The 24150-nt window shown below is 46.0% G+C and overlaps 1 protein-coding gene across 2 annotated transcripts in view; it reads left to right on the forward strand.

Moving 5' to 3' along the window:
* Positions 1 to 24150, forward strand: part of MAP1B (microtubule associated protein 1B) — a 91653-nt gene that overhangs the window by 48711 nt on the left and 18792 nt on the right. Inside the window, exons 1-3 of one of the 2 annotated variants that reach the window (XM_019801884.2) lie at positions 15369 to 15769; positions 18892 to 18974; positions 21347 to 21487. In XM_019801884.2, coding sequence (XP_019657443.2) covers positions 21356 to 21487 — 132 coding nt within the window. In that variant the 5' untranslated portion in view covers positions 15369 to 15769; positions 18892 to 18974; positions 21347 to 21355. Of the gene's footprint in view, positions 1 to 15368; positions 15770 to 18891; positions 18975 to 21346; positions 21488 to 24150 lie in introns of those variants that run through there. The other variant, XM_002921341.4, reaches the window with a different exon arrangement.

Genomic DNA, 24150 nt, shown 5'->3' on the forward strand with positions numbered 1-24150 from the left:
CACAGACTTAGTCGGCCAGGGTGTTTGACTTGGTGGTTCTGACGGGGCCAAGAAGATGGACTTTGATTCCAGGTGCACCTGGGTTTGAATCGCAGCTTTGCCACTCACCAGCTGTGGCTTTGGCCTGAGTTCTTAAATTCTCCATACCTAGTTTCTCCACATGTCCAGTGAAGTTCATCATATAGTTCTTGTTGACGATTAGAATTAATGTTACGGTATGTAAGGAACACATCCAAAGCAGTCAATAGATGGTGGCTGTCTGGTTTGTAGGGATCCTAGTACTAGTACTGGTGTTACAGGGAAGGGATGAGTGCATCGAGAACGCTTTTCTCTGAGTCTCTTTTCAACTCCAAGTGTCTCCTGCCCCCCCAGCTAGGAAGGAATCTGGCAGACAGATGGACAGGGAAAGTGGCTGGTAGGCAGTTAGTAACATTCCTAATCTCTGCCCTTCTTTCCTGCCCTTGGGATTTCTGCACTGTCCGCTCACACTCGGCTCTACTGATGGCGTGGTGAAAAACAGGTGTTGAAAAAGCCAGAATTGACAGCCCGTTTGAGTCCTTACGGGCTTTTTAAGTTTGAGACAGTGCCATAGGCAACCTCACTCCACGCGAGGTGCCCAGGTACTCAGCTGACTTGGCGGGGCGTCAGGCCTGGTGTTCTGTGATGAAGGATATGGCATGTCACTTGGCAAAACTGGGCTGACTGACAAGATGAGTATCTGAGCTGGGGAGAAAGGGAAGAGCAAAACATAGAGGTAGAAATGTTTTTTCCCCATTCAGGTCATTGCTAATAGGACAGCTTGAAAGCCCCTTGGTTTCCTCTGACATCTTCTCAAGGTTACCCACTTGAGAAATGTTTGATGTGAGGGCCACGGCACGATGGGAAGGGCATCTTCTTTTTCTCTCTTTTTGTCTTACCCCTTGTAGGAGAGATGAAAATAAAATGGTTCTAAGAAAAAGGAAAGCATTTTTTAAAACAAGGGAGTTCATCTCGAACAGAAGGAAGTAGCTCTTTCTCTACAGCTTCCTCCCTGACTCCCAGTAGGGACATGCATTACTGCATGGTTGTGCTTGTGAAATATTTCTGAAGAAATATAAGGATGATCACATATTTTTTTCCAATCTTAGATTCTGTCACCTCCGTGGAGCCCAGAGGCTTTGCTGTTTTCGTGCATTGTGAGGGATGCAACACAGTTGGGACTTAGTAAATATCAAGTCACTACCATTAAGAAACATTTCCTCCACTCCACTTTGAGACCGTTACGTTTTATGAATGCTCACGGGTGGAATATTAATCATAGCACAGTGAGTGTCGCTCGGGGTGATTATGCCACCGGCGTGAAAACTTCCAGTACAGCGTGCAGGGATTTTCGTTTCATCCATCTTTTGGAGTTTGCCGTGAGGGTTCTCTGAGGGCTGTAAAAGCAAAACCTAGAGGAGCCAAGGAGAGGAAACTCACTGGATATGCTATGTTAGAGTTCCCTGCCACCACTCTAAAGCATTTTGTATATAGGACAGTTAGGCTTTCCAGCCTATTCTTTTTCTAAAAGAAGAGAGGATGGGTGACCAACAGTTTTAGCCTCAGTGGATGAGAGTCCGTTATTTCTGCCCTCAGGGCCCAAATAGGGAACCTACGAACTGAGCTTACGTTGCTCCTCTTGCAGCCCATCTTTGGCTTCCAATAAGGAACCTGAACGAAGAATCAAAGACCTTTGATGTCACTTGAGATGATACCACTTAATGGATGATGAAACACAGTTTCCATTTATTGTGTGGGTGCAGGTGTAGGAGGGAAGCATCCAGATCACACAGCTCTGGGGTCCAGAGCCTTGTGAGAGCATCCTCGGCCTCTGCAGGGGTCCTTTTGGAAAGAAAAAGAGCCGGCATTGGGATACCCATGCTTGCTTGACTCCTGGCTCTGCCATGATCTTGCTCTCTGACTCTGGACAAGTCGCTTGGCCTTTCTGAAACTTAATGTCCATGTCTGCCAAACAAAGATTTGGAATAGATGTGTCCAGATTCACATCTCTGTAAATGTGGGTTCCAGGCCGTACGCCCTCCAATTGGACTGCATCACCTCATCCCCAAAGGCTTGTTTCCCAGAGCTTGGAGCTTCCCAGCTATATGGCTTCTTGCTTCATTTTACTCACCATCTTTTAGGTCCCATCCAGATGCCTTCTTACATGTAAGCCTCCCTAAAGCTACCCAAAGCTGCCTGGTAATCAGAATCATCACCTGGTAAAACTCCCGGTTTTAACCCTGACTGAGGATTTTGATTTGCTCGGTCTAGAGCGGGTCTAGTCTTATGTCATTTTAACAAGCATTCCACATGCTTTGCTGGTCCGCAGAGTCAGGAGCCCCCATTCTAGGGCTGCTAGTTCTAGGCGAACCATTAGCTCTTAGCTTCCTATCCGTCTCTGTAATGGGCGCCTTACTACCTCATAAGGTAACCAGCCCCATTCAGCCAGTCTTTTGGAATGTGCTTTGACTCTAAACTGCTTTTAATTATCAGTTGATTGGGTTTAAAACCCATATTTGTAAGTAAAATATAGTCATTTCTTTAATGAATAGATTCAGTCAGTTACCTATTTTTAACAACTTGTTCCTGGGTATTTATGAACAGGTAGAATCATAGCTTGTGTGGGATACATTTATGCAGCTATTTAAAAATAGCTAAGTCTAAATTTTATCTAAATCAGTCTCTATTCCTATCTGCCTCATTTGCAAAGCCTCTTTTCAACTCTCCAAATCCATTGCTCAATCAGTATTACTGTATTCTTTTCAAAACCTTGAACTACAATTTCAATTAGGGAGACTTTTTTCTTTATTTTTTCTTTTCTTCTTCTTTTAAAGATTTTATTTATTTATTTGAGAGAGAGAGAGACAGCCAGCGAGAGAGGGAACACAAGCAGGGGGAGTGGCAGAGGAAGAAGCAGGCTCCCAGTGGAGGAGCCTGACGCGGGGCTCGATCCCAGAACACCGGGATCCCGCCCTGAGCCGAAGGCAGATGCTTAAAGACTGAGCCACCCAGGCGCCCCCAGGGAGACTTTTTTCATACAGTCCTCTCCACTCGTGAATATGAAATAAATGCCCAAACGTCACTCTATAAGAAAGCCCCAGATTCCATCTTGAAATCTGGTGTCCGACATCACCGTGGGCCTCCGTGCTTACTGCCTGCAGAAGCTTGTGTGGTGCTGCTGGTTGCAGGAAATAAGTGCCCATTGCTCTGGGATCGGGTACTCGGGGGCACGTGCCAGAGGTGGTGCTGTGTCTCTAAGACTGAAGGGACAATTGGAGGCAGTCAAGTAAATGGAAGGGGACAAGTATTCTAGATAGAGGGAACAGCACACGCAAGCCCCCAGGAAGACCAGGTAGAATAGATGGAAACATCCCGGCTGTGGTTTGCATAGCTAACATAGAAACGGAATAATTGATAGGCATGTGTCAGCACTTTAAGTTCCAGAATGTTTCCTCAACAGTTTCTCCCAGAGTAATAGCTTCTGTGGCTTATACACAGCCTTCCTCTGAGGAGCTCTGCTGTTTTGTGAGCCACATGGGCTTCCAGGAGAGTAAGGGCAGCATGTGAACCCATGGAGAGAGTTGGCTGCTAGAATCACAGTGAAGAGCGTTCCAAGGTCCTCTTAGGTGAAGGGCACCTGTATGTAAGATGCATGGTATTTTGGCCCAAAAAGTATTCAGGGTGGTCTAGTTCTTCTTCCTGTCCTGCTGGACTGAGGTCCGGTGATGACAGAGCAGTGTTCCTTCTCTATAAGCTGCTTCTGAGCACCCAGAGTTGTGTCTCCCCCTGCTCTCTGAGGGGACGGCCTTTAGCCCCTGGATTGTCTGCAGTCAGCAAGGTCGTGTGGTCACGTGAAGACAAGTGAATCCTCCCCATCGAAGTCCAATAGTGACAAGAACTGTCTTTCTGGCTCTTCTCTGATCATGTATAAAGGGAAATGCAAGCCCCGGGCGGTGGTAGCTGGCCGGGTTCCAGAGCCAAAACTGAATTAGAAGCTCATTAAATACTTCGAGCCAGTAAAGCTGGCCGGGCTGCGCAGTGGCTGGGAAAGCTGCGATCAGAGGAATGGAAGGGGCGGGCATCTCTAGCTGGCAAATGGCAGGCTGTGAGCAGGGCAAGACAGTCCAGGAGACAAGACAAAACAGGGCCCACTTGTCCTTCACGCAGACGTGCTTGTGAGCTGACTAGTGGTGCAGCCACATAATGTATGCTAATTGCTATATTTCTTTTTTTTTTTTTTTTTTTTTTTTTTGTTTTCACGGGAAGTGCTCAGTTGGAAAGCTCTGAAACCAAAGAGGCAGCACAGAAAGGCCAAAATGTAGACATTACAAAAACAGAGAGAAGGAACAAAGGGGAACAGAGGATGCAAATGTACAAGGTGGCCGAGCAGCGTGTCTCTCTTTTCCACGCAAGTTTTAGCGAAAGTAAGTGAGCAGAAAGATAGGATTTTCTTTGAGTGGTGTTTTCTGCAGCATCTGTTCCATAGTCTGACTTTCGTTAGTTGGATTTTTTAACCATGGCGAAAATTTCACCTATGGGAAGAAGAGAAAATTAGCAAGATGCCATCCCAGAGTCATTATCATAACTTCCAGAAAATATTAATTAGAAAGTATGAGGTGGTTCTCTCTTTGGGACTTCTCTGGATTAGACACCTCTTTCTGTAGATTATAAGACTCTGATGCAAATTCGAGAGGGCACACAATCGAGCCCACTTAAATTAATATCCATTAATAGGACAGACTCACTCAGAATATTTTTTTTTAAGATTTTATTTATTTATTCGACAGAGATAGAGACAGCCAGCGAGAGAGGGAACACAGGCGGGGGGAGTGGGAGAGGAAGAAGCAGGCTCCCAGCGGAGGAGCCTGATGTGGGGCTCAATCCTAGAACTCCAGGATCATGCCCTGAGCTGAAGGCAGACGCTTAACGACTGAGCAACCCAGGCGCCCCCGGAATATTTTTTTACCTGTCAAACCATGTAACTCTAGTTAGATACTCTTGGGCGACTGTCATTCTTTAAATCAAATAAAAACAGACCAACATACTAAAATAGTGGTTGCTTTAATGAAGCTGATCCAAGTGCACAGGCATTTCACTTTGGAGAAAAATGGGCTAAGGAAGAAAAAAAACCTTTTTTTCACGTCTGACATCAAAATTCCAAAGGTGGAAGTATTGGAAAGTGGACTTCTTATCTTTACTGCAAGAACTCTTAATTTTTTTCATAATAAGAAAAAGATGTAATGTATTCTTTAAAGCAATTTTGTAGACATGAGACATTTAGGGAATTTCGTAATGCATTTTACTGGATATGAAAGAAAGGCAGTGTAGATATTTTCCAGAACAGTATAGAAAACACACTGAGCATCAGGTTACATCCTTTAAGGGAAAAAAGTGACATAAATTTGAGCTTCTTCTCCAAATGTTTTAAAATTCCTATGAAATTTTTGTTTTAAGATGAAATATTTAGCCATAATACACAAAAGATACGGAATATATAGTCAAATGCCAGTGGGGGGAGCCTCTATTTTATTCCCATTGATTTTCTCATCCCTTTTCTGTCCTCGTTGTCTGAGGGCAGATTCCTTTTGTGAAGCCTCAAATTGCAAAAGGGAGTGCATCCTTGGCACCTGGAGCGGATAGTCTGGTCTGATTCTGGTGAGGACGCTGCTTCCAGAGCCACATCTAGAGCCTGATCCAGAGTAGTCCTCTGCAAGAGGGAAGGCATTTCAAGTCCCGGTGCCTTTTCATTGAGAAAGGTCAGACTTTATTAAAGGGGGGACCACGTGGATTTGCCTGGACGCAGGATGAAACATGGTCCCTTTTCTTCAGTGTGCTTTGCATAATACCTGGACTGTAGGAAACCAACCGGTACCTGCCTCTCCATGTAAGACAAGTGTGTACTGAATTCCAAAAACCGGATTGGGGAGAGTGCCAGGAATCTTCTAGGGCAGTTTTGTATCCCCACTCGTGACCAGCACACCAGGTTCTGGCCTTCTGCAGTCCAACCCTACAGTTAGGAATGGAGCAGACTATTCTAGTCTCGTAGAATAAATGTGAAGCCTTAAACCTGACCCAGGACTTACATCATGATTTCCTAGGTTTGGGAGGTCCTTTTGTCCTTGAAGGAGCTGGTAATTGGGAACAGGTTAGGTCTTCCTCTGCTTGGACTGCCGACCTCAGGGAACAAGTCAGGCATTGCTCACCCCCCTTGGGCTCCCATCCCTGTGCAGTTTGTGCTGCCCTCAAGGCCCTGAGCCACCAAGGGCCCAGGCGTGCCTTGCTTCTGCCTTTCCAACCCTTAGTTTTGAATCCTTGCATTTTCCCGATCATCTGGCTGAGCTTAAGTTGAGTGAGTAGTGCCCTCTATAACCTTTGCATGCCTCTCTCATCTTTCCAGCCTCTCCCGTGACAGCCTCTACTCCAAAATAAATGGGAAAGTGTTCAGTGCTGCTTTCTGGAGCAGACGCAGATGCTCTTTCTTTCAGTTATGCTCTGGAGCTCTGGCAGAGGACACACCGTGGAGCCTGAGTCAGTCCGTTCTTCGCTAGAGCTGGCTCACCCGTCAGCATTTTTACCGGGACAGAATGTACTCCCCATGTACACTTTTTTATTTGTGAAAGAGCAGAGTGGTCATCGTAAGAACTTTGTTTAGCATGCTTATGGGTAACTGCATCTATTCCAAGGGCATAAATACATAAAAAATGACTAATAGAGAATAAGGCAAGATAGGAATGTAGAAAGTGATTTTATGCATGCTAATTTTCTCATGAAAACCTGTTATTTCTCATGGAAATTGAAATCTGGAGATTTTCTGAAAAGCAAGTTTTTCCAAAGCCCTCAGTTTATTTGCCTTCCTCCCTGAACTCATTCTACACTGGAATTTAGTCTTTCTCAAAAGAATAGAGAAGAGGGTAGAATTTACTTAACTGACTGTCTGAATCACTTCTGCACCAGGTTTTGGGCCTTCATCCTTAGCAAAGATATGTCTGTTGGTTCAGAATGCATTTATGAATACCTTCAAAATGCCCCTTAGCCAAATTTAGTTGAATTGTGTCAGAAACAAATCTCTGCTTGTCAAGTCAAGATTAACTATATACGTGGCCCTGAATTTATTCCTTGTTTCCTACATCAAATTTTCCTGGATCTGCAGATATAGTTGTTCAGTTACAGTCTTCCAGAGAAGGTCAAGTGTGGTATGGGGACATGTGGTAGCACGCTGTTGGTAACCTTGTGAAGACCTGTAGTTGAATATAAAATCAAAACGAAATCTTCCTAATGATGCCCTATCTAAATTCTTTTAAGAATCATAAGGCATGGCTGATGACCAGAGGTGAGATTCAGAGTACTTGTGAAAAAAACAAACAACTTTTGACACTTTGGGACATTTGGGGGCCCTAATCACATAAAAAGAGCTAGAGACTGCTTCCTTTTTATTTATATATGGCAGTGAGCTTTCTGCTAATGGTGACTCAGGGGTATATTTTCCAAGTCCTGAAAGGTACATCACTTGATTTACTCATTTTTCTAAAGGCTGAATTTCAATCCACATGATTATGTTAAATCCTATTCAGAAATTGCATGGGTGGTGTGTGCAGCTATGGCTATCTCTATTTTTAGTTGTCCTATTTTGCAAAAGACCATCAACACCTGAATGCCTATAGGTGAATTGCCTGATCTGGGTTCTATGAGATTTACATGGAAATTGCCAACTTCACAGGCAGTCCAAATGATTTTCACAAATATGCGAGAACATTTTGTTAACTAAGATATTCTCATTTAGTTGGATGCAATGGCTCACATAAATTTTTATGCACTTCCTCTAATTGAGTGGTATGATATAGGAACCATTAACCACCATCAGAATTTTGAGGGAAGAGACAACTCTGGGAGTTGAAGGGGACAGGAGATATTTCCAGAGGAAATAAATTGTGAACTGGATCTGTAAGGAATTAATTAGATTTAAGTAGGTACGAGGCTTTCCTTTAAGACATAGTAAATGGTAACCTCAAACAACACCCTTCATTTAAAGCAACCTTTCAGCCAACTGTCCCACTGGGGTAAAAAATAAATGCAATGACCAATTAGCATGAGTATCTGATATACTGGAAATTTCAATTACTTAGTGTAAATTAAATGAATACATCAGCATTGTAAATTACTGGTTTCTTTCTTTCTTTCTTTCTTTCTTTTTTTAAAAGATTTTATTTATTTGTTCGACAGAGATAGAGATAGCCAGCGAGAGAGGGAACACAAGCAGGGGGAGTGGGAGAGGAAGAAGCAGGCTCATAGAGGAAGAAGCAGGCTCATAGCGGAAGAGCCTGATGTGGGGCTCGATCCCATAACACTGGGATCACGCCATGAGCAGAAGGCAGACGCTTAACTGCTGTGCCACCCAGGCGCCCCAATTTCATGTAAACTTTTAATAGTATAACTCTTTGAAATTAAATGTTATTAGGTGAAATGAAAAAACTGAGTGGTTGACTTGAAAGTCAAGGTCCTGCATTCTACTCATCATCGTATGCTACCACGTTAGCCCTGAGTCAGCAGCAAGCTGGATTCCATACCTTTTTCCCCTCTAAAAATAAGAAATGGTGTGAAAGGCAGAAAGAAGGCAAACTCCATGTATGATGTTCTTAAGAGAATACTGAATTAGTTCATGTAACTGCTCCCTTTTGCTCTTCTAATCAATATTTTACTGCTGAAGTGTAGGGTTTGGACTTGGTTGAGGGAGGAGAGGTAGTAGGTGAAGGGTTTAGTTGGAGAAAGTGATACATTTTTCCTGCCTCTATGCCCACCAAGAGGAACTGGAACCACCATATACACAGTGGCTCAACATCCCTTGTGACAATCTCTGAAGACATGCTCAGAGCAGTTAACCTGTAAAGACCTTGTTGCATGGTCTTCAGTTTTGAGTCAGTGGGGCTAAATATCTACCCAAGGCTTTGTGTTCATATGTCTTATCCAGTGCTCAAAACTGGCTCTCTCCTGTTGCTGCTGCCTGTTACAACAGCACACAGACAGTAGAAATGAATAATGTGAAAATGGCTGGGGGAGACTTCTTCTCTGCTTAGAATACGAGAAGGAGCATACTAAGGAGGAAAACGTGAGCAAAGCTTTTGGTTCTTCTAGGGCCATTTTTCAGAGCACAGCAAGCGATCAAGATGCGGTAGGGATCATGAAAGACTGGCTAGGAGCCATGAGTTTAAAGAAAAGACCTTGAAAAATGGAGAGAGTGTGCTCTGGAGTCAGTCCACTGTGCGGAGAGCACCTGACTGAGGGAAGGTGAGGACCAGGCTCTAAGTGAAACTTCACTCTGGGTCAGCAGACAGGGCAAAATTAGGAAGTACAGAGGAGTCAGGGCTGTGGTTCTGATGTGCCAGGAATCCCCCTTCAGCCCCAATACAGAGAAGACCCCAGGTCAGGAGGAACTGAGTGTATTTTTTCTGGGCAGTCCAAGCACCGAGCCATGGCTGGGTAACACAGACACTGCTCAGTGGAAACAATCAGGTGCCGTTTCCACCACCAGGTGGGGATTAACCATCTCCACCTTCCCCTTCCGAATAAGGCAGTATGTAAATAAACAAAAAGAAAAGAAACAACCAGAATCACACTTCCCTGGGGTTGGATTGAAGCTTTAGGCCAAATGCTTAAAAAGATACTGCCAGATTTACTCATACCAGCTGCAACATGGGACTGTTAACCCATTACAGATGGTGGCAGCCAAGGCACCGCTTCAGCTAAGACCAGATTTCAGGTCCCTTGAGCCTCCTACTTTCCAGCTCAGGATCTTGACCTCCAGAAGTCCCTTCCTGGTAGATCACCAAGTTTGTTGCCTTGCTCTAGCCTGATGCTGTCACTGCAGGTAGCATTGTCCCCTGGGGACTTTACTGGGGGAAAAAAAATCAGCTCCTGCTGTTTCTCCTTGGCTTAGAGCTAGGGGTGTTCAAGGGGTCTGATACTAGGTGTGATATCTGTTGTACCAGCTATTTATATTTTTCTTTTTCTATTTCCTTTTCAATAGCCAGCACCAAAAGGACTAATCTGATTTCTGTTTTTAAGGTATCTGGCTTTGAAGGTGAAGAGTGTGTTGATTTGGTTCTAAATGGTAACAGATGAGGGTGAAAGGTCAGCGGTTTCCCTGGACTTGGTGAATGGCAGGAGTTTGATGGCAAATTAAATGTCAGATAAAACTGTCAAATGATTCCTAGGTATTTACTGGGAAAAGTTGTTTGAGTTTTTAATGATCACATTTGCTCCCAAGGGAAATAATTCTAGCAGTATGTTCAGACATTAGGATAGTATACATTAAAAACAGTGTGAGGATGACTTTAAGTAAGATCACTTACTATGTTGTTCTTGGTCAATAGCGTCTCCTTTGTCTACATTGTCTTGTTTCTCAAAGAAAGGGCTAGAGAACAATCAGAATTATCTGAAAGACTGTAGAAATGCAGAGCCCCGGACCTCACCCCTGCCTTCTGAATCAAACTGAGAATGGGCCATGCATATCCGCATTTTTATTGAGTTCCTCAGATGATCGTGGGGCATCTTACACTCTGACAAGTGCCAGCCTACAATCTTTTCTCCAACAGGCAGTTGTGTCCCAGACAGAAAATAAAGCCGTGCCCACAGGCTAAGGGATGTAATATAGCAGTGGATATGTAGGTCCAGGTAGTATGTTTTAGGTTGAATTTGAAAAGCATGTATGAGTTATTACTGGATTATTTAAGGTCTTTGGAATATTTAGCCTCGACTCTCCTCTCCGTGGAGGTAGATTAAGTTTGCAAGTCAAGGAGGCACTGCAGTTACAGGTCACATCGGGGGCTGGGGGTGAAGGTGAGGAGAGAAGGCAGTGGTACCATCACTTCTCTGGTGCTCTTTCCCCATCACCTGTCCCGAATAGGAGCTGCCTTGGCAGCTGGAGCTTAAGTAGTTTTCTTCGTCTGCAGCAGGTTTTGTTTAGGGAACAGAGCTCTGGGACCTCCCACCTTGCTGTGGCCCAGAGGACCCGGTTCCTAGACTTGGAACACCATCATTAAGGTTTCAGTGCACAGAGCCAGAGGAAGGTGCTCTGTAAATGGTAAAGTACTAGAAAGATGTGGATCTCTGTTTTTGAGGACAGCTCCCCCGACAGGTAATACATAGCCCTTCACTAGGCATGCCTTCCATCCGCCCCCAAATCTGTAGCCTTCTAAAAATCTGTACCTTGTCAAATCAACAACTTTCAGGTTGTCTTCTGGCCCTTAGCTCGTGCGCACATTGGTGTTGCTGTTTCTCCTTAGGTTGTTCTCTGGGGAGCCAGACTTTCCTCAACACCGTCCGTGGTACTTCTTTCTACTTTTTTTAGCTGGGGGATAAAATAGAGAAAAAGAAAAAAGAAACTTCTTTATTCCACTGTCTCCCACTTCTCACCCTTGGTAGCCTGGATTCTCATTCTTCTGTCTTGAGGACTTTAAAAAAATATTTGTGAGAGAGAAGAGGGAAGAGGAGACCCTAGGAGAATGGGATTAGGGAGAATCATCCCCTGGAGAGGATTGAGAAAGAGGGTATGATGGGAACCCTGCAAAAGGGATCAGATCTGTTGCTGCCTGGCATCCCGTTCCCCCACCAGGTCTGTGCCCAGCGTGAGCGGTCCCCCAGTGGTTGGAACAGGAGGGGATGTGAAATGCAAGATGAGGCTCCCTCTGCCACCAGGAGCGAGGCCTGCCTGCCTGTCGCCAAGGCTCGCTCTGCATCTGCGTGCAAGGAACACAGTTAGGATGAGGGGAAGGCCTCTGTGGTCCATGTGGTTTTGGTTATTTGCTTCTCTGGGTGTCTAATGGTCAGGGAAGCATAAAGCAGAAGACAGCACAGAAGCCAAAAGAAGGATGGGGCAGAAGGACTGGCAAACACATGAAAAACTAAACCAAATGGGAACAAGAAAGAAAAGGAGTTAAGTCCAGGAAATGTAGAAAAAAATCCATATAGACTCATTCTGTAATAACCAAATTCTGTGCTACACAAAAGATGTCAAAGGTAAAAATCTTTAAAAAGCTAATTCCCAAGCAGTGCCTCAACTTATTTAAATTAAAAAAATTATTTATGAAGTCTTCTGAACTTGTTTCTGATGGAATTCAAGTTCTTGTTCTCTGAAAAAAACACACACTGAACATTTGGAGAGCAATGCGATATGCAGGAACAGACGTTAGAGAGGAAACAAAAGCAGAAACAAACAAGCTTATCCCCAACAGAAAAGAAACGCCATTTCCAGGAAAATCAGGGAAAGGTGGGAGAGAACTGGGCTCTAATTGTGCAGCAGAAACAAAGAGGGAGTGAGTCTCGGGGTGCGTGTGGGAGGCGGGCGTGCCTGCTGAGGGGCGCGGGAGTCAGCGGGCACTGGCTGGCCGGAGGCTCCCCCAGGCTGCGTGCTCGCCTCTTACAAAGGAGAGTCTTAGCATCGCAACTTGAAAACCTTTCGTTTGGACAAAGCAGGGTCGGGAAGGTGGATGAGGCTGAGAGCTGCGTGAGCGGACAGAAGGGAAAGGTGAACGAGTTGATGTTGAGGTGTGAGGGCCCCCAGGAGATGAGACTCGTTCCAGCCGTAGGAGTCTGCTTTCCCTGGGGAGGCCAGCCGGGTAGGCTCCTGGGGACGGCTGGCTTTCTGTGGTCTGTGCTGACAATGTGGGACCGCGAAATCAGGAGATACTGAGCCTCCCAGCACCTCTGTTTCTCTGAGGGCACCTCAGTGGCAGGAGCCGGGAGCTGAGCTGTCTCGCCTGCCTCCTGGGCATGTTCTCCCTCCTGTGTGAGGGGATTTCTTTCTCATTCCAGGCAACGAGGGGGAGGCTTCTGTGAGGTCGGGCTCCTGCGCCCTCCTGCATCCTCCCCTGAGCCCTCACGCTGGGGCACCTGGGACAGACATTGCTGCTTGTGGCCTCGAAGAAGCACTGTGACCCCATGTGCACCCCCTTTTCTCTCTCTCTTTTTTTTGCTTAGAAATGATGAGGTGGGGTAGAAGGAGCACAGGGAGAACCAACAGAGGCTGCTGGGAACGGATCTCGGTGCTGCTTGAAGGCTTCCCGACTTGCTCTTCCTTTGCCTTCCTCTGAGAAGGGAGAGCCCAGGAGCTGCCTTCCCACCAGGCCCAGTTGGGGCCCGGGTTAGTTGTAAGGGGTAGAGAAGGAACAAAGATTCACAGGAACTTTGCGGATGCAGGCGTCTCCTCTCTCTCCGTACCAGCTCTGTTTCTCCTCAAACTTCCCCCGTCTCTTAGCATATTTGCTTTGTGTTATTATGTGGATTCCTGCAGAAAGGAGGCCTGGATATACTTCCGAATGAAAAGCTGTTATTAAAAGCTACAGGCAGACCCACTGGTAAATAATTTTTAGTTCCTGCACTGAGTACCTTTCATTTCTTGGTTTCATCCATTTAGCTAAACTTTACCCTGGGGAATGTTTTTTGGACATGGGGGTTGGAGGCAAGAGGTTTCCTTTTCAAAAATCCACTTGGGTGGGGAGGTAGAATTGGAGAACTCATTGCTTTTATTTTTTCTTTCCTTCCTCCGTCCCTGCTTCCCTCCTTCCTTCCTTTCTTTTCTCCCTCCAATGAAAACAGACTTTAACATCAAGGCTTTCTGTGCTTGTGGCCTTTTCTTGATCTCTCAGCCCTTACTTTTAGCTAAATAATCCCAGTGCTTTACCCCCAAGCTTTCCCTTTCTAATTCTACAATCTTCTTTAGCCCTAAGTTTTTTAGTGCTGAATCACAATATCAAATTCTGTGTCCCTACAGAATCCATTCTGGGTTTCACCTGGGGAAGGGGCAGGAGGAGTGGGTGTGGGAAGATGGGACAGTGGTGGGAGCTGGGGGAGCAAGCCGTGGAGGTAGGTGGGCGTGGGGCTCCTCTCACCAGAGCCCTTGGCCCTGACTCTCCATCCTGGTCGCCAGTGCGTCTCTATCAGTGATTCAGGACCCCTCCTCTTCATCCTTCCGTACTGAATAGATCGAGGTTTTCTTTGTTCTTTGATTTCCATTTCTTGATTATGCTTGCCAAGTGTTCATTTTTTAGGAAAAGGAAATTGTGGAAATCAAGTTCTGGATTGTGATCATCCATGGAAATGGAAAGGAAATGTTCATCCTCAAGACATACCAAGTGATTGCCCTCTTATGGCCGGTCTAAAAGGTTTCAGCCACTAGTGTTTTCATCAAGGGCTTCCCCCATCTCTTACTGCTTCTTGGACTTTGGATCTGGCATTCTTTCCCTGGGGCTGGGCTGTTTCATTAAGCAGCTGCCTGTCTGGGCTGAGACCGTTGGGGGACTTGCTCTGGCCCCAGCCGTGAGGGTATGGTCTCCTACACTGCTGTGTTCTGGCACCGATGTGTGGGATATGTGTGGGAGAGAAGGGTCAGCTGTTTGCAGGAGAGAAGGTTCTGAGTTTTATGGGGATTGGGGATAACTGTGCCTCAGTGGTGGGTGTCATTGAATTCAGTCATGTTAACCTCTTCAGAAACCAGGAAAGAGCCTGTGTGTGTACACACGTTTGTGTGTTTAGGTGGATTTTAAACTCTGTGGAGAAGAGACCCCATAAGCATCCTACCACTTATATACCTAGGAAATCACATTTTGCTTTCAGAGATTTCAGAGACACCTGGATTAGGATAGGCGATCAACCACTAAAACAGCCCAATCCTAAAAGACACATAGATTGAAATAATCTGTGAGACTTTGAATAACTGAAAAAAAAAGTCCTAGCAATAACTGAAAAATACAGGCTTATGTGAGTCTCAAAGACAGCCTTGGGGAGTGTACAGACACAGGTCTCATTGTCTGCAAGGACCCTGCTGCCTCAGGGATCCCCCCGGACCATCTTCTTTTGATTCTAAGGTGGGACAGACTTCTTTCTTGTCACACAACAGTCCCTGCCCTACTCACCCCGGGATGGAGCCTACATAATTACACTGAGTTTTGTGGGGAAGCCGTCAAAAGACTTTTTCTTATCAAAGCAATGATTGGACACAATCATTCCATCTCAAGCCCCTGCTTTTGCTTCCCTCCAACCAATGCTGAGCAGACTTAACTATTCATCAGGGCTGCCTAATGGTTTCGCTGTGAGAGGTTTCTGGAGAATGCAGACTATAATGGTAGAGAGAAAGGCTGCAACCGGGTTGTCTTTCTTTCCTGGGAACTTCTTTTCTGAAGCAACTGAATGAGACCTTTGCAGGCGAGGGTGGTGGCCTCCCCTTCAGAATGCCTGGCCTGTTTCCCAGTGTGAAACATTCCCCAAATATGCAACTTTGCAAGCATCCCAGCCGCCAGAGCCCAGAGCCGCCTGCCGCCAGGAGAGCTGGCATTCCACCGGGATGCTGGGGCGGGGGCGCAGGGCTCCAGCCCCTCCGGCAGCCCCTGCGCTTGCCAGATGCCAGGACGACCCAGCCCCTAGTTACATCGTCCAGGGAAAGAATCTGTCCAACAGCCCGGGCGTGACAAGAGCTTGAAGCTTCTCTCTCTCTCTCTCTCTTTAAATCCCCTCCTTCATTTAAATCCAATCCTATAAAAAGGCTTTTGTTGAAGGAGCGGCCATGGAATCGTGGTGCACGTCTGTGTCACTGCTCTCAGTGTTTCCGAAGATGGACAAAAAGAACATCGTTAGTTGAATTCCTGAGCAAACAGGTCTGAAAATTGACTCGGTGGGAGGAGAGGCAAACAGCAGCTATCACATGGCATTTGTCGTGTCTGCAAGGGATGAAGCCAAAGAGGAAGGGAGATTCTTGTGGATGGTAAGAAGCCTCCTGCCAGGGACTGCCTGGGAGCAGTGTCCTTGCTACATGTCTAGGGAAGGGCCTGCGTGGGCGGGCAGAGCTCGGGCTGCCCTGGGCCGGTTGCTTAGATGTGCATTTGGAAGCTGGGGTTAGCAGGGTTGGGTGCCGTGTCAATCACGTAGGGAAGGAAGGGGCTCTGATTCCTTTACCACCTCTTGGGGAGGGAGCCACTTGTGCCTGCCTTGCTCAAGTCTACTTTTGTGGGTTCCGACAGCATAGAGCTGGAGCTACGGTCATGCCTTGGCAAGTATGCTCCCTGAGGCTTTGTGTGTTGAAAATAGTCATGTCCAGAGTATGATCCAGGAAATGACCATTCGTTTCTCCTTGGCTTGAGCTTTTGCTCCATTGCGTGTCAGCTCAGTGCTATTGAGCCTCCCGAACAAAGTCTTTGTTTCAAGGAGGCCACTGACAAAGGGACCTAGAAAGGGGATGGTTTCCTGTGTTTGGCTGATTGTCATTTTATCACTTACTCAGTTTGGTGTTCTTTTGCTTCAGCTTTAAATGCATATGGTTGTCAAAAGCAAAATCAACTAAGCCAAAAAACAATGCCCAACAAAGTATAGATTTCGGCCTTCATAATAAATAAACGTTCTTTCTCATGGCTTAGTTGAATTATTTTTCCAGAAGGTCAGTCCTTTGTCAGCTCAAGCTGTGTGACATTGTTCTGTTTTGGAGTTGCTTCATTTTCTGGCACTTGGAGTAAAGTCTCACACACCGCTTAATTTCACCCTCTTTTGTGTGGGTTTCTGCCACCTTTGACTTTTCTTTTGCTTTTTGTCAATATTCTTGTAATGCTTTCTGGCTTCTTGCTTCTTTGAGCACATCCCTGCTGCAATTCTTCGGGTTTTTCCCTAGCTCTCCCTTGGCATTCGTTGTCTGCCGTGCCTGTTTTTCCAAATCCTATCCCAGCAACTAGCCCTGCAGAGCAGTGTAGCTGGGGGCCGTGGGGCCAGGTGTGCAGGGTCCAGGTCCTGACTCGAGCGCTCCCTAGTTGCGTGACCTTGAGCTATTTAGTTCCCTTTTGCAGACTTCATTGCCCTCCACAGTAAGAGGGGCAAGCACAGCACCTCTGTCATACTGCTCTTCAGGCGATTCAGTGACTTCGTTCTGGTGAGGTGCTCAGAACGGTGCCTGACATCATCACGGTTTAGTGTGGGCTTCTTCCATTTCTCATGTACGGTAAATCTTAGCTCTTGGGAAAGATCAGACAGTGGAGGAGACCGGGTTTGATGACGTGGTGGTGGTATTTCAGCACATTGTCTCTGTGGTACTTCTGGTCCTCCTTGATATAAGGGAAAAAAGCCCTGTGTCCCCTAGACTGGTTCTTGAGATAACAATTCACAGATCATACAGTTCATCCATCGAGAGGGTACTGTTCCACCATTTTGGGTATATTATACTATCAATCGTGTTTAAGTTCTGGTAAAATATATCGAAGACACACAATTTGCCATTTTAACCCTTTTTCAATGTACAGTTCAGTGGCACTAGGTTGCATTTAAAATGTTGTACGACATGGCCTCTATTTCCACAACTTTTCCTTCACCCCAAACAGAGAGTATGTGTCCAGTAAGTAGGAACACCCCGGCCCTTCTCCCTCAGCCTCTGGTAACCTCTGATCTGCTCTCTGACTCTATGAATTAGCCTATTCTAGATATTTCATGTAAGTGGAATCATACAGTATGTGTTCTTTTGTGTCTGGCTTATTTCACTCAGCATCCTTTTTTCAAGGTTTATGTGTGTTGTTGCACATATCAGAACGCCATTCCTTTTTATGCCCGAGGAATATTCCATTTGCGTGGCCATACCCCTATTTTGTTTATCCCGTCATCCATAGGTGGACATTTGGGTTGTCTCCACCTTTTAGCTATGGTAATAACACTGCAGTGCACATTGGCATACAAGTATCTGGTCGAGTCCGTGCTTTCAGTCTACTGAGGAGTGGAACTGCTAGGCCATAGAGTGATTCTATTTTAGCTGTTTGAAGAACTGGCCAGCTATTCTCCTGGAAAGGTCATTCTGTCCTCTGGTATTCCTCTCATTTGGTGTTTATCTCCCTCAGATTCTGTTCCATTTTGTCTTGTCGCCCAAGTTTCCCCCGAGCAGCAATGTTCTGTCCCCTCTAACCACATGTCTCCCCTGCATGGTCTGGTGGCACAGCCCTCTTCTCTCTTCCTCATGAACGGGCAGAGCATATATTGCCCACTCCGGCCCCTCATGCACACAGTCATTTTTTGTCTAATTGTTCAAGGAAGGGGAGTTTATGTAGAAGGTCATCCACAGGCCTCAGTCTACTTCGTCTGGAGGTGATTTCAGCTACTCAGATGCCCCTAAAACATTTTATTTGAAGGTGTGGGAAATCAGGGATGTGGAACCAAAGGATCGCAGCCCTCCTTAGACATGCTCCTTCACCCCCACAACACCTTGCTTTGTTTTTTCTGCATCAACTTTGCTTGTCTTTATGGGCAATTTGGCCACTCTGTCCAGCGGGAGAGTTGTTCTCCACTCTTCATTTGCTCACAGTTTCTCCACTTTTCTATGAGCAAGTGAATTAATTAACGAATACTCCAACAGACTGTAAGCCTGCCTCAGACAGCCATTCTGGTTGTTGGGTAATTGTTAGCCAGGGTTTCTGGATGTCATTCATTTCACAATCAGGCTCCTAATTAATCTCAGCACCATTCTCACCAGAAGAAAGGCTGATGCGGGGAAACATCCCCAATTACCATGAGAAAGGAAATGTCAAGAGCCCCGTTGAGTTTTCCTGGCATCCACCCCTTGTCTCAGATGAAAACCGCCATTAACGCGCAGAGAGGCAGCCTGGCGAGCAACCCTGAAACCTCGAGGGCTGTGAGAGCATGAGGAGCCCTCCACACCCGGGCCCAGCTCTGGGAGGAAGCCGCAGGGTCTGCGCTCTCGTTTAGTAACACCGATTGTGTCTCCCGAGATAGCGTGGAGAATCCCCGCGCTGCGTGCCCGTCAGAGCCGCGGTGGCTCTGTTGTCTCTGAAGCCAGCGGGGCCCTTTTAATCGGGAAACGCTAAAGGTCTCCCTTTTTTGTCTGTGTTTTTGTGTCCGCAGGACAAAAGATCCTTCATCACCGAAGTGACGTTTTAGAAACAGTGGTCCTGATCAACCCCTCAGATGAAGCAGTCAGCACTGAGGTAAGCATCTGGCTCCGCGGAGTCTCGGGCCGGGGTGTCACACAGTGGACAGGGACCGCTGACTGGAAGGGCGGGGGCGGGTGGGGCAGGACACGGAGAAAGAGATGTTCTGGATCCAGGGACATTTCCTTATCCCCAGTCAGTGGCCGGTTCTCGACCTCAGTGTCACCCCAGACTGCCCCTCCTGATAAGGACAAAGTGGAAGACGGGGGGATATGAAATCTTGGGTATTTACAGAGGGTGTGCTGCTGGCTGGTGTCTGGCTGGGATGTAGCAGGGGAAATAGACTACAAGCCCTCAGGCCAGAACATTTAGGACACAAATTTGGAGAAAAATGGTATCTTAGAGGCAAGCTCCCTTCAGAGCCATTCTGCTTACCCCCTGTGATTGCCATGGAAAGGGAGGCTAGCCTCATGATCAGAGCATGGCCTTGGGTGCTAGACTCCTTCGATTCTGCCACTTTTTAGCTGGTGGCCTGAGGCAGATTATTTAGTGTCTTTTTGTCTCAGTTTCTACCTTTGTGAAATGGAGATCACAACAGTGCTTGTAACGTGATTAGAAGTGTCAGATGCTTAAAACAGAACATGGCATGTAACCACTGAAATATAAATGTTGGTGGTTCTTATTAATATTATTGCTGTCATTTGAAATTATTGCCAAAAAGAATAACTGGGTATTTCAGAAACTACAGTGAGATAAGAACTTGGCTGAAGCCAAGAATCCCTGGCCCCCCAGGCAGGAGGAATTGCTGTAGCTCCATTTCCCTCTTATTACAGTTTAGCGCCTTTGAGATTGAGTGTTTCTTGGACATTAAAGTTGCCACAGTCTTTGGTTGGGGGGAGGGGCTTCATTATCTACAACATCTCTTCTGCCCAAGCTTTGAGCCTCTTTCTAAAATTGAGTTACAATTCACATACCATACAAATCCATCTTTTAAGGTGTGTAATTCATTGGTTTTTAGTATATTCACAAAGTTGTGTGCCTATCCTCACTGTCTGTTCCAAAACATGTCCACCACCCCTTAAAAACCCTAAGCCCATTAGCCAACACTCCCCATTCCTCCCAGTTGCCGGCAACTTCTAATCTACTTTTAGCCTCTGTGGATTTGCCTATTCTGAGTATTCTGGAAAATGGGATCATACAATAGGTGGTTTTTGTGTGTCTGGCTTAGTTCACTCAGCATAATGTTTTCAAGAATCGTCCACACTGTAGCATGCATCAGTCCTTCATTCCTTTCTTACTACTGAATGCTATTGCATCATGTGGATGTACCACAGTTCGTTTATCCACTTACCAGTTGATGGACACTGGGTCGCTTCCACTTTGTGGTGATCATTATGCAGATCCCACTTCCGTCTGCTCCAGATCAGCAGGACTTCTTTGACAATCCATGAAGGCGCAAGGTTGAGGCAGATCGTGGGCTAGCAGCCTCTCTGTGATCAACAGAATCAGGAAGTAAAGACAACTTGAAATGGAAAAGGAAAAAAAAGGAATTTCTTCAAGGGATCCAGGCTTGCTTGTGGAGCAGATGGGGCTGGAACAATTACTTCGGTCTATGTGTGTTTCCTTGATTAGAACTTAGGGTTCTTGGGGGCCATGCATCATGTCCTGTTTACTTTTGTATCCCTCCCTTGGTGTCAGCATGATGCCTGGCAGTGAATTTGTGTTGAACTGAACTGTGCTCAGAACGAATACCTTGGTGCTTGGAGCAGTGTTTCTGCTGAGGGACAGGCTGGCTTCCTGCCACTTAAAGAACAGAGAGTTCTTTCCTGCAAACCATTTACAATTCTATTTAAAAGATTCCCATTTGGAAAAAAAAAAAGATTCCCATTTGAGGCAGCCTTTTGTTTCTGTTCAATGTCAGGCACCTTGCTGATTCCACTGGAGACGGTGTTTGGAGCTGAGCGTTTGCTCTATGGCTTGGAAGGAACGGGGTCCTGTAAGGGAGGGGCTGACTGGGGACCCTCATTGGAAGCCTGTGCTTCCTGAGGCAGCAGTTGGGGAGCTGGACTGTACTTAGTGACTCAGCCTGTGAGACATCCCTAAGTCTCACAGACCGGGAGCTGCGAGCAGACACAGCTGTGGAACAAATGATTATCAGCTGTGGAGACTGCCATGTGAAAGACAAGGAAACTAGGGGGAGAAAGTCCATCACCACTACTGGTTTGGTCATCATGAACATGGAAGATGGCATTCTTGGGCCAGTTGACCAGATGACCACAGTTGTTGGCTCTGTCCACCTCCCCAGGAGAAATGAATGAGTTTGGTTGGTGATGGGTGTCATGCCCTACGAGGGCCAGCCCTGTCCTGCAAGTGGGATGGCGGGCGGTGTTGCATGTGGCTCATGTCCTGCTCCCTGTGCTTTGTTTCAGGTGCGCTTGATGATCACGGACGCTGCCCGACACAAGCTGCTCGTGCTGACCGGGCAGTGCTTTGAAAATACCGGAGAGCTCATTCTCCAGTCCGGCTCTTTCTCCTTCCAGAACTTCATAGAGATTTTCACCGATCAAGAGGTGGGCTCCTGTCTGGAAATAGCTAAGCTTTCCAGTTGCTTGGTTATGGTTGTAGCCTGAGGCTCCACTTTGAAAGCATGGGATGGGACTAGGAGAAGGGGAGGGAATGTCATAAGCAAATTGCATGATAAGCAAATAAGTGAAATGTTTATTTACAGCTCTCGCCAGTGATGACAGGTTCAGAGACCTCTCTGTGAAGCCCAGGGCTAAGGGAGCTTAGAAATAAGCAAAATTGCATGTTCCAACATACTGTAATTCTATGACTCATCACCAAAAGAATTCAGGGCACCCATCTGTAATGAACTGGAACCATTCTTAATGTGCCAGAGATGGAGGTGGAGGGGGATTGGAAGAGTCAGTATTTTACAGATGGCAAAAATAATGGAGAAACTTGAAAGGACAGAGCTCAAAAGAAAACCCAGGTGTCCTCTTTTCTGAAAGAGTACTCCAAAGATGTCTTGGTCTTTTGATAGGATTGAACTCCTCTGATCTCTTTCAGTATTTGTACTTACTTTTCCTGGCCTGATTGTTTCTGAGTGCTCTTACTGTTAATGCCTGGTCCCGATGTTTGAACTCGGGCTGCTTGAACAGCCCAACAAAGAGAAGGCTCAAGAAAGGGAAGCAGGTAGGAAAATGGGGCGCATCCATGGCCCCCCAGAAAAGATGGTTAAAGTAGCTGGATTGAACCTGGGTCATTAGTAGTTCTAATGAACATATCTTATTCACTGATGATACATGTGAGGTGTTGAATATTATATGACATTAGTGGTATTTGGTAAAATCAGATCGAAGAGTCTGATTTGATTATTTCTGCTGGAGAATTTATCCTGGCTGGGAAAATTCTCTTTCCAAAACAACATGCCTCTTTCATTCTGTTTATTTGTTTAGTAGTTAGACTAGTCTGGGCTGTCAGCTTAGCGGGTTGGGGCCTGCCCGTGGTGGATAACAGGTTTCTACACGGAGGGGTTGAGGGGTGCACACACAGAAGGCGTCTCCACATCCACTTGAAACGTCCTGAGTTGGTGGCCTCTCAGCCTCCCGAGTGGCAAAGGACCATCTGTCTTTCTGCATTTAAGCTTCCTTAGCCCTAGGCTTCACAGAGAGGTCTCTGTACCTGTCATCACTGGTGAGAGCTGTAAATAAACCTCCCAGCTTTGTTTGGCTTGCCTGGAGGCTTTGTGAAAACTCTGTCTAGGTGACTTAACAGTGTTTCATTCCCCACCCACTGTGGGGAATAAAAAACGGTGAAAAGAAACATTTCACTTAGCGTTTAAAGCCCCCACTTCAGAAGGTGTGATGTCAGCTGGGTAGTGAGGCAGATAGCCCTGGCTCCCCACAGCAGTAGGGGTGCATTCACAGCTGGTACCATCTCTACCACTTCAAAACGAATGAAGGCTTTTGTCCCTCTGTCTCCAGAGTTTGTCATCTGCCTACCTCCAAGGCTACTAAAGTTCAGCCTGCGTGATTGGAAATCACTGGACTAGACCAGTGGTCACCAGCCTTTTGAGCCATGATTGCCTACTGTGGCCTTGGAAAAAGGGTTTGAGTACTCAGTAACAAAGGGATCTTAAAGGTCATTGGTGTTTGGTTTTGTTCCTTTTATCCAGCCCTTGATACATGCCAGTCACTTCAGAGAAACCAGAAACACCACTTAGGAAAATCAGAATGATGCATTTTTTATAAAATAAAAATAGCTAAAAATAAATGGGCTGAAAAGTACAATTACCAACACATTTTGAGCTTCAGTTTGCGGGAGTCTTAGTTATTGGAGGTTAACTACATAACCAGAGCCTACCAGATAGAAGAGTCATCTGGCTAAACTATTCCTCCCTGAAATCTGAGGATGGTGAAATCACATCTCCTGGGACGATTTTTAGTCTCTCTGTTAGAGAGTTTTTCCTTCTTTGTCTCATTGCATCTTTAAGGAAAGAATGTGCTCCCTTTTCCACTTGATATCTCTGACACCCTTCACCAACACTGCCAGTTGTTTTTTTCCTTCAGATTAATTATTTTCAGTTCTGCACACTGTTCATCATAAAAGAAGATAATAAAAGTTCCTTACATTCTCTGGTCACTTTCCTTTAAACCTGTTGGCAGGAAAGGGAGGAGATGGGTATGGGGGAAAGTTAGGAGTTGTGCTGGTCATGTTTTAGTGCCTTGGCATTATCAGACAATTAGATACATGACTCTCAAGGAACCAAGAGCTGGGCTGGAGACATACGGAAACAGATGAAGTGATCTAGAAAGAGAAGTATATTTGAAGAGCAGGGGGCACAGGTCTAACATTTAGTGGTTATGGCCAAGGAGGAGCCAGCAATTTCAGTTTGTCTGTTTGGTCTAGTTTCTTTAAAATGTCATGACTCATACTGGACACCATACTCCAGGGGTCACTGACCAGGTTAGGACTTCTAACCTGGCTTCTGTAGTTTTCAATACAATCGTCTATTAAGTAAGACTAAAAGCAACTTTTGACCATCCACATCCATATTTAAATGTCAGTGGGGAGGGGATGCAGGCTTTGAGGAGTGCTCTAATTTACATGAATTGGGGGCTCTCTTTAAAAAAAAGAAAACAAAATTATCAGTACACAGTGAAGTACAGGGCTTTGGGAGGGGACCACGCCAGTGAGGAGCCTTGACGTTTAAGCTTCTTTAGCTTTATGA

This window comes from Ailuropoda melanoleuca, chromosome 3, assembly GCF_002007445.2.
Source record: "Ailuropoda melanoleuca isolate Jingjing chromosome 3, ASM200744v2, whole genome shotgun sequence".
Taxonomy (NCBI): Eukaryota; Metazoa; Chordata; class Mammalia; order Carnivora; family Ursidae; genus Ailuropoda; species Ailuropoda melanoleuca.